General features: G+C 39.9%; 2 protein-coding genes across 2 annotated transcripts; both read left to right on the forward strand.

Moving 5' to 3' along the window:
* The first annotated feature begins 2,011 nt into the window (after positions 1-2,011).
* LOC131224221 (uncharacterized) lies at positions 2,012-2,392 on the forward strand. Its single transcript, XM_058219757.1, has one exon. The coding sequence runs from the start codon at positions 2,012-2,014 to the stop codon at positions 2,390-2,392; it is 381 nt and encodes a 126-aa protein (XP_058075740.1).
* A 2,110-nt stretch (positions 2,393-4,502) lies between these two features.
* Positions 4,503-5,375, forward strand: LOC131224222 (uncharacterized). Its single transcript, XM_058219758.1, has one exon. It carries the CDS (start codon positions 4,503-4,505, stop codon positions 5,373-5,375), a length of 873 nt encoding a protein of 290 aa, XP_058075741.1.
* Positions 5,376-17,844: the final 12,469 nt, after the last annotated feature.

Raw genomic sequence — 17,844 nt, forward strand, 5'->3', positions numbered from 1 at the left:
TTGCCTAACAGTGGTGCCCCATCATGCCCAATAGGAGATGTCCCAAGAGGTAGAAATCAAGCTTCAGGGACTTTTAATGCAAATAACTCAATCACTCCAACTATTTTTCTAGTGTTCCAATTTTGATTAACAGTTTCCATGATATATAATATATATATTTAAATCTTCGTTCCAAACCGTGGCCAAACTCTTTTGGGTCATTTAAAACCACATTTGATATTACGATTTTTTCAAGTCGATCCAATGGTACAAAACCACATGTATATAAATATTAACCAATAGAGTATAGAAAGGAAACAAAAAATGAGAGAATTGAGCCAAAATGGATGCAACCAAACATTCCAAGCTTGACTATCTTTGTACCTTTTTCGGGTCCCACATGTCTGATTTTCCACGGGTTTTCACAATGGCCATATTTATGTCATGCTTATTACAAGGTTTGATTTATAACATAGAATGGACCAACTCTTCCGTAAGCCGGGATGGTTGAACGGTCATGATTGTCCCTTTTTATACTCTTTTAGATATATTAATCTATCCACTTTTAAGGTGCACTTGAATGAGTAGATTTGGGTCCGTGCTCTTACTCCAGTGGTAGACTCTCAGGAGTTTCAATGCCTGGTTGAGGGTTCGAGTACCCATAGGTGGTGAAATCCCACTTACAGCGTGAGTGTGTGGTGGTGTGTGTGCGTGTGTGAAAAAAGAAAGAGAGAGAGAAAAAAAAAGAGACTAGATTTGGGAGAATTGGTGGATCATGCAATTGTCCATGTTTGAGACACTTTTGGTAGTCAATTAAGGGTCTCAAATGAACAGTCTTTTATGCCCTTTCAGGAATCAAAATTAGGTAAGATTTGAAAGACCGGTCAAAAGTCTACATAGGGGCAAATTTGTAAATGTGCAGGGCTCCAATGTGGATAGGTTTGTAGCTTTCAAAAGTCCCAACTGTGGACATATTTATGGCTGTTCAGACAATCCATCCGTGGACAATTTTTGTGGCCCAAGAAATAGTGTTCATCCTTCATCAGATTTGGTTGGACAATCAAGTTCAAAAAATGGACAGATGGACTGAATTGTGGCCGTTCAAATGTCCCTATCGTGGACAGATTTGGAGCCATCTGGGGGTCCCAAAAGTGGATAGATTTGAGGCCATTCAATGGTCTAAAATTAGGCAACCTTGTGGACCATATATGGGAAAGTTCATGGGCAATAAATGGTCCGAAAGTGGCCGGTTTTGTGGCCTAATCAAGCAGTCCAAAACTGAAAATTAGTCAGGACTTTCAACAATTCAAAATTTGGACAGCCCTGTGGACCTTCCAACCGTACGTCCTAGTCGAAGCAAATATAAGGACTCTCAAATGGTTTAAAAAAATGGACAGCTTTGTGGGACATCTAACGGCCTAATTTTAGCTAAAATTAGGGACCACCCAATGGTCCAGCTTTGGGGAAATTTTTGGGCCCCTCGAACGTCTACTTTTTGGACAGATTTGTGATTCTGCAAATGGTTCAAAATTTGGATGGTACTTGCATAATTTGTACATCAAAGGTGGGCATTATGAAAGACTAGAATTTTTAAAATAGTGAAAAGTTTTGAATGATTATAATACACAAAATCGTAGCCATACTAATTGCACGATTAAATACACAAAATAGAGGCTTATTTTATATGTTTTGTGTTCATCCCATTATCGTAGTTTCTCTTACGAACCAATCAAAGTAAATTACGTGTGATTTATACAAAATCTGCATGGTGTAGTAGAAGATTTGAAAAGATTTCTTAGCAAACCACATTTGAAACATATTAGACAGTGTCACGTCAATGTATAAGCGGGTGACAAAGAAGCAATCGTGAAGTAATGATTACAAGACAAATGGCAAAGGAAGAAACAGAGGAAGTTATCAAGTAATTCTGAACGGTTATAACAATTGTCAGAACGTGAGAAGGATCAAGTAATGGGACAACTAGGCTACTCCTTCGAGAAGGCGATTGAGAAGGCAATGACCTAGGCCTCCAATGGGGGAATGTGTTGGGTTCGGCCAAGCCGGACCCACCGAAGAGTGGCAGGAAGTTCGCAGGAGAAATCAACACCCCGACTGTAGATTGTTCATCGGCAACCTCCCCTTCTCAGCTTCATCTGAGGACATTAAAGCCAGGTTTGGCCAGTTTGGAGCCCTGGCTGATGTGTTCATTACAACATTCTCGATCTCCGGCAGAAGCAAGGGTTTTTCCTTCGTCACATTCAAGCTATGGGATGAAGCAAAAGCAGCAATGGAGCTACAAAACGGGCGTTTCCTGGGACGCTGTCGGATGACGGTCAGCATAGCAAACCAGCGCCCCTCAAACAGATCCAGGTTAGGCAATGGAGGTAGCAAAAACCTCAAGCAGAATGCTTAGGTACATACCCACTTGAACCCATCCCCAAACGCACCCATTTCATTCAAGGAGAAGATAGTGCAAAACAGGGAAATCCCTATCAGATTCAGTAGTTCTAGAATCGAGCCACGATCCTATGCAGATGCCACTTCCCTTCCCTCCCCTCCATTGCCCAACAGCCAGAAAATCATTGTTCCCAAATGGATCTCGGACAAGGGCAGAATAGATTTTGCATTTGCTCTGGTCGGCAAAATCTCAGATAATGCTATCAAAGCCCAATTCCTAAGAGAAGGCATTCGATCCTCTAGATTTCGGTCCACTCAAGTTGAGATCTTCCAGATCTTAGATTCAGCTTACTCCTTGAAATTTTTATCCAAGGAAGCTATCCTGGCGTTCTCATGCGACAAAATCATCTAAGAAAAACTGGGGCTGACCAATGTTAGAACATGGGGACCAGCAATGAAGGCACCAGGTAGAGGAGTGTGGATTCGCATTGAAGGCATTCCATTGCACGCCTGGAGCGAACATACTATTAGCCAGATTGCAGAGAAAGTTGGGGAGGTGTTGGAACTTGATCCTAGGTCACTGAAAGGCCCCAATAGATGGTATGCTCGGGTTAAGATCTCACCCCCTCACAACCCAATTCCCAGCAAACTGTTAAATCTCATAGTGGAAGGTAGATCCTTTCAGATTTTGGTGCAATTTGAAACTCCAATATTGTCGGAATCTGCAACTAGTAGGGAGGAGATGCATGTTGAACCCAAATCGGAAGGCACAAAACAATGGGTCGTTAGGACCTTTGGAAATCATCTACCAGGGGACAATACAAATAGGAGGTGTGAACCTACAAATCAGGATAAAGCTGCTGACAAAGGGGACGAATGCCTAGCTACTGTTCGATCAAATGTTCTCTTAGCCATTCAATAGAACCAATCCAATCAGTAAGTCCAGATCGAGCCCCAGGCCCAGGCCTGTTAACAAGAGTTGGTCTTGGCAAATGCAGGTTTTGCCCGTGATCAATCAATCGTCCATCCTTTGGAAGCAGGACAATCAGATGGAACACACGCTCCTCTCACGGTCATTCCTTTGTCCAATAATGCCCTCCAAAATCCCAGTCCAGACAAACCATGCATTCAACAAATTGTGGGTCATTCTTCAGCCTTGAGTGGTCGAAGTAGGGAGACCAGGTAGGCTGAGACCCTCTCGGCTAGCCAGATTTTCAATTGGACTATCAAAAGCCCTCTTTAGGACAATAGCCACACTCATCCAATTCACCCAACTGAACCCTTTTCCACACCCAAAGACCCTTCACCAACAACCAACCTACTCCAAAGTTCTTTTCAGCCAATCACTACCCCAAACCTCTCCAACTTGCAAATGGATCATCCTCGAATCCCATTAGAAAGGAATGTGATGGAGGAATGGGAAGGATGGCTATCAGGGGTCCAACAATTGTTTAGAGAAGGCTCTTTACTGCAGAAATTCAAAACATTCTCCCACAGCTTGGCAAGGACAACAACTTTTAACTCTGAAGAAAACTAGATTCTTCGAACTAGGGACAACAGATCAGAGTTCAACTCATATAGAATGGAGACGATGGTGACGGAAACCAATATCAACAATCAGGAAGCTAGGGAAGCTGAACTGAGAGAGTTAGCAGCTATTCCCAATGCCCAGAACATTGTAAGCTCCAATAGTCTTCTCTCAGTAGACCTGCTCGTCCACAACGCTGTTCTCCATGATGACAAAGGAATATCTCTTTGGGTGGACATTAAAGCCGGGGAAGTCTCCAATGATTCTGAGTCCTCTGACACTGAAAGTAAAGCTGGTAAGGACATCGCAATCCCAGCAGTGGTTGCAAAAAAGAAAGGCAGGCCTACTATCGTGATGTTTAAAAGAAAGAGCTAGAGACTCAGAAGTATCCGTAGAAGGGCCAACGGAAAAGGATAGGTGTTAGATGTTTAACATCATTTCTTGGAATGGGAGAGGGGTAGGCAATGCTCAAACTACCCGCCATCTGAGACAACTGATCAAGAAGCATAAAGTAGCGATTCTCCTTCTCCAAGAACTAATGATCAAAGCGACTAAGAGAGATTATGTGGCAGCTAAGTTGGGGTTTTAGTTTCATTTAATGGAGGACACATCTGAGGGCAGAATTTGGGTCTTAGAGAAATACGGAATCAAAATCCAAACTATTAATGCTTCCAGGCAGTGCATTTCGATCTTGGTAACTTATGGCAACGACCCTCCCTTAATGAAATCAGTCGTCTATGCTAGTTGTGATAAGGAGCGGAGAAAGGAGCTGCGGGATGAGTTGAGAAGGACCTCTAATCTAGCTAATGGCCCATGGTTGGTTTGTGGGGATTTCAACTCCACTGTAACTATTGAAGAAAGGCTGGGAGGAGCCCCTTCCTTTACTGCATCGATGAGTGATTTTTTAAAGGCCATTAACGACTCAAGCCTACTAGATGTTGGATTTGCTTGGTCCATCTTCACATGGTGCAACAACAGATCTGGCAAGGGGCACAAATGGGTTAGACTCGACAGGATGCTTATCAACACTAGCTGGATAAGCTCCCTCCCTATGTTTAAAGCTAACCATCTTACTAGGTCCTGTTTAGATCATTCCCCAGTCCTTATGAGTTTTAATGATGACACAGTTGACTTCCCTCGCCCATTCCATTTTCAGCGGATGTGGACAACCGACAATGACTTCAAGAGGGTAGTCAAGGAAGCCTGGGAGATAGAAGTAGCTACAACCCCCATGTTCAAGGTCCTGATCAAGATGAAGCAGTTGAAAATGGCCCTTAAAGAGTGGAACAAAACCATTTTTGGTGATGTGAACAGCAATGTACAGAAGGCAGAGGATGAGATTGTTAAAGCTGAAACTGCCCTCCTCTCCTCCAACTCGGACGCTGACATAGAGAGGTTGAATTCAGCTCAGGCAAATCTGAAAGTGGCGCTTCTTAGCAAGAGTTATTTTGAAAGCAGAAATCCAAGATAAATTCGCTCTAAGAAGGGGATAGAAATACTAAGTTTTTTCATGATTCGGCCTTGGACAATCGTAGAAGAATGGCTAGTGACAGAATTAAGACTTCTTCAGGGGAGATTCTTAAAAATAGGGAAGACATTGGCAGGGCGACAAAAGACTACTTTAAGGGCCTTTTTTCATCCCAAGACAGGGCTGGGAATGAAGACATTCTCTTGTGTATCCGGACAATAGTTACAGCGCAAATGAATGCAGACCTGGTGAGGCCTATTTCAATCGAAGAAGTCAAGGCAGCATCTTCCTCCATCCCGATCGATAGCGCCCCTGGGCCAGATGTCTTTGGTGGAGCCTTTTTTTCCTCATGCTGGGATTTGATTGGTAATGATATCTACGAAGTTGCAAAAGATTTTTTTTTTTACAAGAGGGCCCATTCCTAGATCATTCCAGTGCACCCACATCTGCCTCATTCCTAAGAAGAGCAACCCCGAGACCATGGCAAACTTTCGTCCCATTAGCCTATGCAATGGCATAATGAAGATTTTTTTCAAGCTCATAGCATCTAGGCTGGCTTCTTTACTGTCATCCATCATTTTCGAAGAACAAGGGACCTTTGTGAAGGGTAGATCCATTACAGAAAACATCTCGATTGTGAGGGAAATGTCCCATGAGCTGGACCGCAAAGTGTTTGGAGGGAATATGATTCTTAAGCTAGACATGAAAAAAAATCTTATGATCGGGTTGAATGGTTATTCCTTGCCCAAGTGTTAGAGAAGTTTAGGTTTGACAAAGGTTGGATTCATCAAGTGCAACGCTGCTGGATAGGTAGCTGGTTCTCGATTCTCAACAATGGTAGACCTTTCAGATTCTTTCCATCGTCTGGGGGTTTAAGAAAAGGGGACCCCTTATCTCCTTTACTCTTTATCCTGGCAGCGGAAGTCCTTAGCTAGGGAATCCGCAACCTTTTTGTGTCAGGATCATGCCAGCCGTTTAAGCTCGCCTAAAACTACCCCATGCTTACTCATTTTTATTTTTTTTTTACTAATGATGCAATCTTGTTCCTGAATGGCAAGCTAACAACAGTTTGCACCCTCCTTAAGTTTAGAGGAGAATATGAAAATGCATCTAGCTAAAAGGTGAATGTGAACAAAACATCCTTCATTGTCCCTAAGAAAGCGTCTCCAGCCAAAGCTCGAAAAATCAGGAATATCATGGGTTTTAAGCAAGCCACCCTTCCTTGCACATACCTGGGTATCCCTCTTATCAAAGGTAAAATTCGGGCCTCTCTAATGATGCTGTTAGCATAAAAAATCCTAGGCAGAATTGAGGGCTGGAAAGCTAGAATCCTCAACCCAGTAGCTAGAGTGGTCCTCATTAAACATGTGTTGTCTAGTATCCCTATTCATGTCATGTCGGTGGTGAACATCCCCAAAGCAGTTTGCAGGTTACTTGAATCGGGTCTGGCCAATTTCTTTTAGGGGAGCGCGGATGGGAAGAAGAAGAAGCATTAGTTGAGGTGGTCAAAGATATGTTTCCCTCTTTCTGAAGGAGGGCTTGGTATAAGAAGTATGGAGGATGTGATGCGAGCATTCAGAATAAAAATGGGCAAAAATCTTCTTGAAGAGAGGTCTCTATGGGCGAGACTCATGTTGGCAAAGTATATCGGCAAACTTATTCATTCCATAGGTACGAATTCAGCTGTTAACTCAACTGTCTGGAAGGATATGTCCAAGACTTTACCGTTTCCGATCACTCACGTAAAGTGGCTCATAGGTGAGGGAAGAGTTAACTTCTGGACTCAAAACTGGACAGGGGAAGGTTTTTTAGCTGGTACAATGTTAGGCCCTATTCCACTTCATCTCCGGGATGCTACAGTGAAGGACTTCTTCTCCCCTCTTAGCAGATTCAACCTGCTCAACATCTAGGACATCCTCCTTTCTCCCACTATTTAGTCAATGAGAGACAACCCTGTTTCGCTGTTTAGCAGGGAAGATATTTTGGCATGGGACCTAACAGTGTCCGGTAGGTTCACGCTGAAGTCAGCTCGGCATGACATTCGTTAGCAGTGGCCAAGACCCATATGGGCAGTGTGGGGCTGGAATAATGCACTCCCGCCGAAGATCGGAATGTTTCTTTGGAAAATCATGCAGAATTCTATCCTTAAGGATGTTGCTGTCCAAAATTCAGGCGTTAGTTTGGCATCTAGGTGTGAATGCTGCGAGGATAGGTTCGTTTTAGCAAACCGTCCCCATGATTGTGATGTTAATCAGGGGCCCTTGCCCCCTCCTATCAATGAGATCATGCTCCTGCCTCAACCTCATAACTAAGGTTCTGTTTCAGCCAGTCGAGCATTGACGTCCTAGGCTCAAGACTCCCTAGTCAGTGCAGCTATCTCACATTCCCTGCGGCTATCGAGTAGATCACACCAACCATAGCTCCTGTCTTCCAAGCAGCCACACCCCCCTCCTTGCTCACAGTGAGGAACACATAGATCATCTCTTCTATATGGGGATCATAACCACTGAAGTCTGGTCGTACTTCTCTCGGATCTTTGATGTCCCTTTCATTTCTAATTAGACCATCCAGCAAAGAATCAAGTATTAGTCATGGAAGGTGTCTGCCTCATCTCGCCTCAAGCTATTATTAGGCCTGACTCCTTCATTCATTTGCTGGAAACTATGGTTGAGCCACAACGCTTCTCGTTTTGAAGGTGTTAAGATGTCAGGTTGTGAGATCATTGCCCAGGTTTCCAGATGGATGTAGGAAGTTGGTAACCTGATGTCCGATAGAGACTCCCCTTCCCTCAAGGAGTCTACCACTATCCAAGCTCTCCACCTAGAGACTGTCAAGGTGACACCAGGTGACAAACCCCTTTTAGTTAAATGGAATAGACTATGCCCTGGTTGGTTCAAGCTGAATGTTAATAGATTTTCCTAAGGGAACTAGGGAGAGAGTGATGGAGAAGGTGTCTGTAGGGACTCCTAGGGCCGGCTAATCTTTACTTTTCATAGGTATTACGGCCCCGCCACGAACATGATCGTGGAGGCCCAGGCAATGCTTGATGGTATTGTTCTATGCCACAAGCCGGGCTTCTCGAACATCAACGTTGAATTTGATTCGAAGCTAGTGGTGGAAGCAGTTTTCGATCCCTCGACTCACTGCCCCTGGAACATCTGGTATAGGATGGGGGCCATCCACCATATCAGCTACTCCCTCAACCTCTCATTCAGGCATATCTTCCACGAGGGAAATTCTGTGGCTGATGCTTTGGCTAGGATTGCCAGTGAAGGCTGTGCTAACAACTTTTATAGATCCCGCTCGGACTTGCCAAGAAGCATAAGGCTTCCTTGGTTCTTAACTAAGTGGGACTGGGTAACCTGTGAGTTTGATTTTTTGCCTTTGTTGGGTGGCGGTCGTTAGCTTAGCCCGAGCATTTTTCTTCTTGGTCTCTCCTTGGCTCGCCTCTTGTGCTGCTTTGTCCATATTTCCGTGGAAGTGTTAGTATACGATAAGTGAGGCCCAATTCCTTTTTATTGGGGCCTGCCTGAATGTATGTACATCTTTTGCAATTTATAAAATTTTGGTGGCTTCGTTCCACCTTCTTTAAAAAAAATAAAAATAAATAAATAATCAAAGCTATAAATAGTAAAGGAATTCAGCAAGAAAAATTATCTTATATCATCTCAATCAAACCAAATCTATCTTTTAATTACTAGTCAATTTATATTCCATAGTATAATCCTTTAATTTTACTATCAAGGAAATTACATTTCTTTATGTAATCTTTTACTTTAAGCTTGTTGTTTAAATGCCATAGTATAATTCGTAGCGTTAATCGAGTAGCTGGTAACTTTAATTGTAATTTGAGTCTACACTCGCACATTGGATTCAATTCTTCACTCAGAAAGGTGTTTTGTAGTTGTTCTTCGTGACTGACTATAAGAATCCCGTTCTCATTTTCATTTATTTGTATCAAAAAGTCCTTTCATACGGAATACAAAGGTGTAACCCATTATGAGAGGATGAACTCCACCATCTTAGTATCACCTGATCCTATTTACACATTGAGCGAGTGGCTGAATAGGAGACCAATCTCATCATATCTCGGTCATACATTACGTGTTTGCCTATCTTGGCGCTTAGGGTCATAGTTGCTCGGTTTGAATTAAAGCTGTAATTTCAATTATGGCACGCCCGCACACGTACAACCTTGAACTTAAATAAGCAACACATGAACACTTTGAATATACACTTGAAAATGGACAGATTATAAAATCTTATTATTTTTATTTTTCTAAAGGTGGAAGTACGACACCTGTAACTTTGTTAATCGAAAGTATAGACTATACATTTCAAGGAGTGGGCACAAACAAAAAATACTGGTCCTCACCTCAAATATAAACATGACACTAAAGGAAAAACTCTACCATAGGACTAATGAAAGGTCCACATGAAAGGACCCATGGCCTGGCTACCATTGAAAATAAGATAAGCTCCAAAACAAAAGAGGAACATAGCCAACCCCTATAAACAAGCCTCATGACAGAAAACAAACAACATCTAGATGACATAGGAATCTTACAACACTATAGTGGACATTAAAAAATTAAGACCAACATAGGAATCTTACAACACTATAGTGGACACCCATACCTTAGAGTCCAAAATTCGGCAGAGCTTACATTACAATGAGGCTGTGGACAACAAGATAAGAGCGGAGGATGAGAAAACCAATAAGGTCCACTGCACAACTTCTAGATGACACCCTCCAAGTAGGCCACCCTAGATTTAAAACCGATAAGCTAGCTAGAGTAGACACAATGATGACCTCACTTTGATTTCTTTTCTTTTCTTCTCCTATCAACCTCCCAACATCAAGCCATAACAAAATGGTCCCTTAAGAGATTGACATAGGAGAAAATTTCACTAGAGGCAATCATCACATGCTATTGATCGACCCACACACCCTCTAGTAGGCCATAAAAGCTAGAAATAACCACCGATGGGGTTATAATACCAAATACCGAGCTCCTCGAACCATTTGCACAAGTTCTGTCATTATATAAACCCTTCTCTTGCACACTCCTTCCCTATATAAATTTGTCCTAGGTTTCAGGGGAAAGAAGAGAGAAAGGAAGAAAAAGAGAGAGAGAAGAACAAAGAGAGAGAGAGAGGGAAGGATCTTGGAGCTTGTTCTTGTTGGGCTTCCTTCAATCAAACCCTTGTTGCTATCACATCATTTGCCGAATCCATCTCCACTTGCAATTGGAGGCAAGAATTTCATCTAATCCTTTAATTTAGGAATTTAATAATAGATTCCCCATTCCTAACGAGTTCCCTTAGATTTTGATATAGGAATTTATAATTTCTCTTAAAAAACCCTAACCCTTAATACAATTAAATCGCATAACTAGCGTATAACCCTCTTCCGCAGATCATTTTCTAGATTTTATTTTATTAACCATTGATAGTGTTAGATAGTGATTTTTTTATAGTTGATAAGATTTTGTATGATATTGTGTTTGAATTAATTATTGCAAATTTAATGTTACTTGTTGCTGGTAGCCAACATATTTAATGAAATGCTTGATCAATATGAAATTTTTGTTGCCACTTGATAAATGTTATTGATATACATTGGATTGTACTAATTAAAACATGTGTTCCATTGATATATTCAAATGTGGTATAAATTTGTGTTATTGATTTATGTTAGATTGTATTGATATATATTGGATTGTGCTGGATCACATGTGTTTAATTGATATACTCTGATGTGGTATCAAGATAATTTGTGATTATGATTATGTATTATTAATACGCATTGTTAATATGGTGGATCAAGCCCTACAAATCACGTAAGTAGATAGCCCACATTAGGTTGGCTATCCTAGACTTATACAATCGACAGAGGTTGAACATGGATGATTGATAGTAGTTGGAACTACATGGGATGCTTTGCGCCTAATACCAATTTTGCCCGGTGTTCTCCATAATCGATCAGATCAGTCTAATGTAGAGTCGATCATTTTTATGCTTAGTGATGTGTATAATATCCAATAAAATTTGAGATATCATTGTTACCATTTATAATCCATTCATAACTGTTAGTGCATTATGATAATATAAAAACTCATGATCTAAGGATGGTGGTATGAGACACTATGTCTGAGCTGTTGGCCTATGCTAATGTCACGTGCCTGTCACATCGGTAAAACATTCGGTGTCGAATCTACCATGTTGGTAAAACATTGGGTGATAAATCTTCCCATTGTTACCATTGAGCACTAGCGAAGGCCACGAGTATACCATATTATTGATGGATATGATATTATGTATTCACCACATTTGTGTTCGGATGATGAGTCTTACATTATTTGTGATTGTCCTTAGGTGATGAGTCATAACTGTTGTTTAATTGTATAAGTTGAACTTTTGGGTGATAAACATACAACAAATCAATGGACACTGATGAGGGGCCACTACATGCCACCATGAGGCACATGATCCGATTAATGACTTGTGATATGATAGCAGTATCCTGGCTTCACCAAATTTATCGCTTGACTTTGTAATAATAAATACTTGGCTAATTATGCATATCATGAAAAACATCGGTAGGTTGTACTAAGGGCCAACAATTGTTGAAATGATTGATTGTTTTGCTCATAACAGTATTGATAAGAAAGTTGTTAGGGTGTAATTCGGTACTTGACTTTAGATGTTGTTGATTTAAAGTTACTTTGATTATTGATTATGGATGAATGTTAACCATCCTACACGGGCACATGTGAACTCCCTCATATGCATTTCTGATAGGTTCATACCCGGAAACTCGAGTTCAGAGTCTCCATACTCGATTATCGAATTTTGGGGCATAACAACTTCTCAATGACTTTGGCCCGATAACTCTATTGGAAAGTTGATTTGGATGTTATCTTGCTAAATATTTTATGTTAGTGAATTTTAGCCAAGTCAAGGAGCCTTTCAAGAGTGCAAATTGTTGATCAAGTTAATATAGAGAAATCCCTGTTTCAATTCCACCGATGTTGTATTCAGTTTGATTGAATTAGTGGGTGAATCTCAGGTTGCACACATTGCACTTTGCATGTTTTTTTTTATTCAACCTGTGATTGTGAGTTAGTTACTTTTAGTCTGACATAAGGTCCAATCGGTTCAACCTATGGAATGCATAAATGTGGATTTTATTTCTTAATCTTGTATAGGAGTGTATAAATAGCATCCTAATTGCGATTAGGGTTAGTTGAATACAAGAAAGTTGTAAAGCCAAAGGGTTTTGGAGCCTAACCCGAATATTGTTGAGGGTCAAATATTGCATATTGGACCCCATTTATTACTAGATTTTATACACATGATAAAACTTAATGTTCTATTTTAGTCATGCTTGTGTTGCAAGGTGAATTCAAGAGCTTGGATTAGAAAGTATGCTAAAAGCATGGATTTAAAGCTAAAAAATCATCAAAGCCAATGGAAAGATCGACCATTGAGAGTTTAGGGCCACTTGATCTCTGGATATGCCTAAATTTTGGACTCAACTCCTTAAAATTAGGTGGAGAAACGGATGAGCGGTGTAGATTTTTCAAGAAAACAGCAAAAGTGGGCCCCACTTGCAGGCACATGTGCACATTACACGTGCACTGGTGACACACCGAACCAGAAGTCGAGTCAAACTTGGTTTGACCCGACGGTTTTGTGAAATTTCTTCCGCCAACGGATGAAGGACGTCCGCTGAGATGGTCTCTAGCCCACCACCATCATTTGATTTGATGATCCAAACCATTCATTGCAACCATGAGGTCAAACCGAGCATACCCTGCTCTGCTGTTCGATTTCCTCAGAAGTTGCAAGTACATGAAGGATTAAATGCAAGATGGATGACACCAAGAAGAACTCCATGGGTTGCATCAACGGACAACCAAAACTGTCCATCTCTGACCGAAATTTCGAGGAGAATCTAATGGATGGAATGGATTTCCCTGCTGGCACTAATCATGGGCCCACCAAGCATCACAGCGCAAGAAGCTGTGCATGCTCTATTTCATTTTACAAAAAATTTACGTAAATAAACAAACATTAATGCTTGTTTTTAATGCTTTAAATACTACCAAGCTTGGGTAGTTCTTTTGGATATATTAGTACATGTATGGTGCTATATATATTTTGTGCCTTCTTCCTGCCCAGCCTATTTGCTCATATTATTTACTGATGATCTGTTTGAGGCTTATAGGAACTGTCTATGGGATGCATGTTATGTGATAAATGATAATTAATTCTCTGCTGAATATTGCATGTCCATAAAAGTGGTTTATTATGTGTGATGTTGTGATTCCTAGCTTTCCAATGCATATCTATATTGTAATGTTTCATTGATTATATGCTTACATGGGAATTTATAGCTCTCCTATTGCCTTAATTCTCCCAGTTTCTTTAATGTCAACTTCAGTCATTCTATCTGTTATTGGTCTATTAACCTTTGTCAATGACTGATAAAAAGGGGGAGAACAAATCCCACCATGAGAATACATTGGATATATGTTTTTAAGCATGGTGATGCAGGTGATAGGGGAAGCAGCTGCAAGAAGATAGGGGGAACAACTACTTGAATCAAGATTGTGCGTGAACTCCATAGTATCTTTGAAAAATTATGTAAAGTTCATGTACACACAATTTATGATGTTGTTTTAAGTGTGTTTTAGGTGTTTTGTCACGTAATCGACAAAGGGGGAGATCGAAAGTTCCCTGGTTTATCAATTAGCGGGAAAGTTGAGTTGGTAAGACAAGTGGGCCTCATATGAAGATCATCAAGCATCTGCCTCAACTGGATGTGTGCTCCGAACTCATCAAAGGTAAACTAAGCCTCACATCTGAAAAGGCCGAGCTAAGAGTCTTAGAGGGGGGTGAATAGGACTATGCCAAATTAAAAATTAAATGCGGAATTAAACAAATATAAATAAAGATAACACTTAAACAATCTCACAATGCAGAAATGAATAATAACCTCAAATGTACAAGTATTGAGAGGTTGATACAGATGTTGTTCTAAGGACAACCTTACACCAAAAACCAATGGCATAGGGTAGGACAACCTAATTCCTAGAATGGTCTGTGTATCAAAATCTCAAACCGATATAGAGGAATAAAGAATAAAAATAGCAAAGAAAATAACTAAGCTATTACAACATTCCCACATTTGCATAAAATGATTACAACATTCTCCACAAATGCTTAAAAAGAAAATTACAACACCCACACAATGCCACAATCAATCATTCACCACAAGGCCATAAATTATAGTGGTTCGCTTGTGTGTATACCAACTGTTTAGAAAAACAACCACATAACTACTCCACTCCCAATATCCTCATATAGTGGATATTGACGTTCACTATGAAATAGGTTTTTCAAGGTTCACCTAAAACCTTCACAATTGTGTCCTTCAAGTGGGCTTACACAATTAAAAAACCCCACACTCTGAGTTTTCTGGATCACTTCAGACAAACCAAAAGAAAGAGATCTTTCCTTACACAATCTCAAAGAAACCAAAAGAATAGATTTACATAAATGTAAAATACTTATCTAGATATTCTCCTTTGATGCAGCCCGATAGAACCAATTAGGAGTAGAAGTTCAATGTTCACACTCACTTATAAAAAGGTTCTAGGTTCTAAATGATTTTTAAATTAAATCACCTTGGGCTAGCTTGATTTGATTTTGATATCAAGAAAGGGGAAAACTTCAATCCCTTCTTCAAATAAGATTGGAATGTAGAATACAAAATTAAAGATAAAAAGCTAAATTAAAGAGAATATTAAATGAACACTAAATAGCTTAAGAATATCACAAACTTATCTCTCAGAGTGGTGTCTTGATTTTGCTTGAATTAAATGAAAAACTTTGAAAATCGTGCTCTATTTATAAGTACAGAAATTGTACACTCGACTGGTCGAAGGACTAACAAACTTTTAAAAATTCGGGCGCGATAAAATAAAGTTTTTCCATGACTGGTCGAATGGCTTGCATGACCGGTCGTGTGGCCTGCACGGCCGGTCGAGCCCTTCTCTCAACTGGTCGTGTAGGACCCAATTTAGTTGCTAGACTTTGAGTGGAGCTCGCTCGACTGGTCGAACACTGTTCACTTGATTGGTCGAGGCTATAACAAAAAATTCTGAAAATTAGTAACAAACCTTGGACTGGTCAAGGTATTTCTTAGACTGGTTGAGCCAGTAGTAGGACTAGTCGAACATAGGCTAAGACTAGTCAAGAAAATAATCTATACATTTATGTAGTGACCCAATTAATGTACGCAATCAAAATGACCTAACCTATGGTCAATCTAGGGTCATTCATATCTTATAAGTGATATTTGAACATTGAAAACTTCTTTTGTTTCGGTTGATGGTTAATCTTGAAGTTCACGAAGTTTGATATCTTGACGTATGTTAAAGCTTGAACTTGAAAGACTTTGAATTGTAAATTTGAAACACTTTGAAGCTTGAGCTTGAATTGCATTTCACCTTGAGCTTTGAGTTCCAAAGTAGAGTATTTTGTCTTGACATAGATGAAGCTTTGAAACCTTGAATTATTGAAGCTTGAAAGAATGAACTATCACTTAGTGTTGTGCTTGAACTTGTATATCTCTTGATCTTGCATTTGAAGTTCTTGAGGTAAAGACCTTTGTTCTTGTACATGAGATGCATGATCTTGAATATGTAGATGAGCTACATAAGACACAGATTCCAAGAGGTTTTGCACTATAAAATTTGATAATCATAGGAGATAGAAAACATAGCACTTACAATCTCCTCCTTTGTCAAATTTGTGTGACAAAACACACTTCATTAAAATAAGATAAGCATAACACGCACAGTAAATAATCATGCACCAGTTACAACCTGGTTAAAGAATCATGCACCAGTTATAACCTGGTTAAAGCAATACACATCATCAATCAATACTCATCAATACTCCCCCTTATTTACTCCCCCTTACTACCATACTCCATACAAAGAAAAATTTACCTATCCACATTCATCATAATGAAATAACCATGATAGAAAAAATTCTTCCCTTTTTTGTCACAATATGACAAAGGAAAGAACCAATAAAAGATAATGGAAGTAGATAGATAAGGAAGTAAATAGAAGAGTAATGAGGAATAAGAGAATATATGAACAAGATAAACAAAATAACTAAATCCATAAGCAAGCATGTTCAAGCATGTCTAAGCCCACAAAACAAAAGAAATTCAAGTAGTTTAAAAGTTATTACATAACAAATATTCAAATACTAATCTGAACCCGATGAATGAGCAGGTATGGAAGGATCAATTTGATGAAATCCCTTGTTAATGCGCTTCCGATACTTCCGTATATACTTAAATTGCATTTCATGGGACACATTCATACTTTCAACCTTCTTCTCAAGTGAGCGCAAATGCGCATCAAAGTCAGATGGCTGATAATCAGGATCAATAGTAGAATCAGATTCAATTTCATCAAAGATGTCATTCATATTGATATCATCTAGAGGCAAATCACCTTCATCTGCATTTGTGGCAGCAGCTCCACCAGCACCCACATCAACTTGGCATGGGGCCAACTTCAAATTTATCTTGTTAATGTTAGAGTTGTTGAAGGGTAGATGATGAATGAGAGCTTCTCCAACAGGTATAGCCACTAAACAATGGGTGGCTAACACAGTCATAAGATAAGCAAAGGGTATGTTACTGTGACCTGGATGGAGACGGAATTAAATGATGCTATGACAAATTAAAGAAGGAAGACATACAGAGACTCCAAAAATGATAGAATAGAGAATACGAACCATGAATGTAGTAAGTTCAGTTTTGTTACCAGATCGAGCATAGACATTTAAAATGAAAATCCTATGAAGGATTTTGTATCTGGGTAAAAGAAACTTGGAGGCGAACGAATTCCCAATACTCCATTCCTATTTTGTGTAAATCTCTAGTGAGCATTCACTTCTTAGTTTCAGATGGTTTTGCTACTAGAGAACTAATGGGAATACCTTCGTCATTGACTAGAAGGTCCATTAATCCAGAAATAAGATGACGGTCCACATTAATTGGACCTTCTCTAGTCGTAATAATAAATATCAGATTTTCAGTACAAAATCAGTAATGCAAGCATACATAGCCTGCGCAATGGAGTGGTATGCCAGTCCACCCCAATGAAGTATGTTATCCCATCTTACAGACTGAAGGAGATGAAGGATATCAAGTGAACCAAATGATTAACATTAACAGGCCGTTCCACTATCACATTGCGTAAACGAATATCCCACACATAATTGGGATTATCCTCGAGCGACCGAAGGTGGCGCGTCGTGATAGGAGTCGAACGAGATGAAGAGGGACCACGAGATCCTAATTTTTTCTTGATTCTACCCTCCATTTACAATAAAGAAATCAAGGAATAAAGAGATTGCAAAAGAAGTAAAATAGGTT

This window comes from Magnolia sinica, chromosome 13, assembly GCF_029962835.1.
Source record: "Magnolia sinica isolate HGM2019 chromosome 13, MsV1, whole genome shotgun sequence".
In the NCBI taxonomy this organism is placed as follows: domain Eukaryota; kingdom Viridiplantae; phylum Streptophyta; class Magnoliopsida; order Magnoliales; family Magnoliaceae; genus Magnolia; species Magnolia sinica.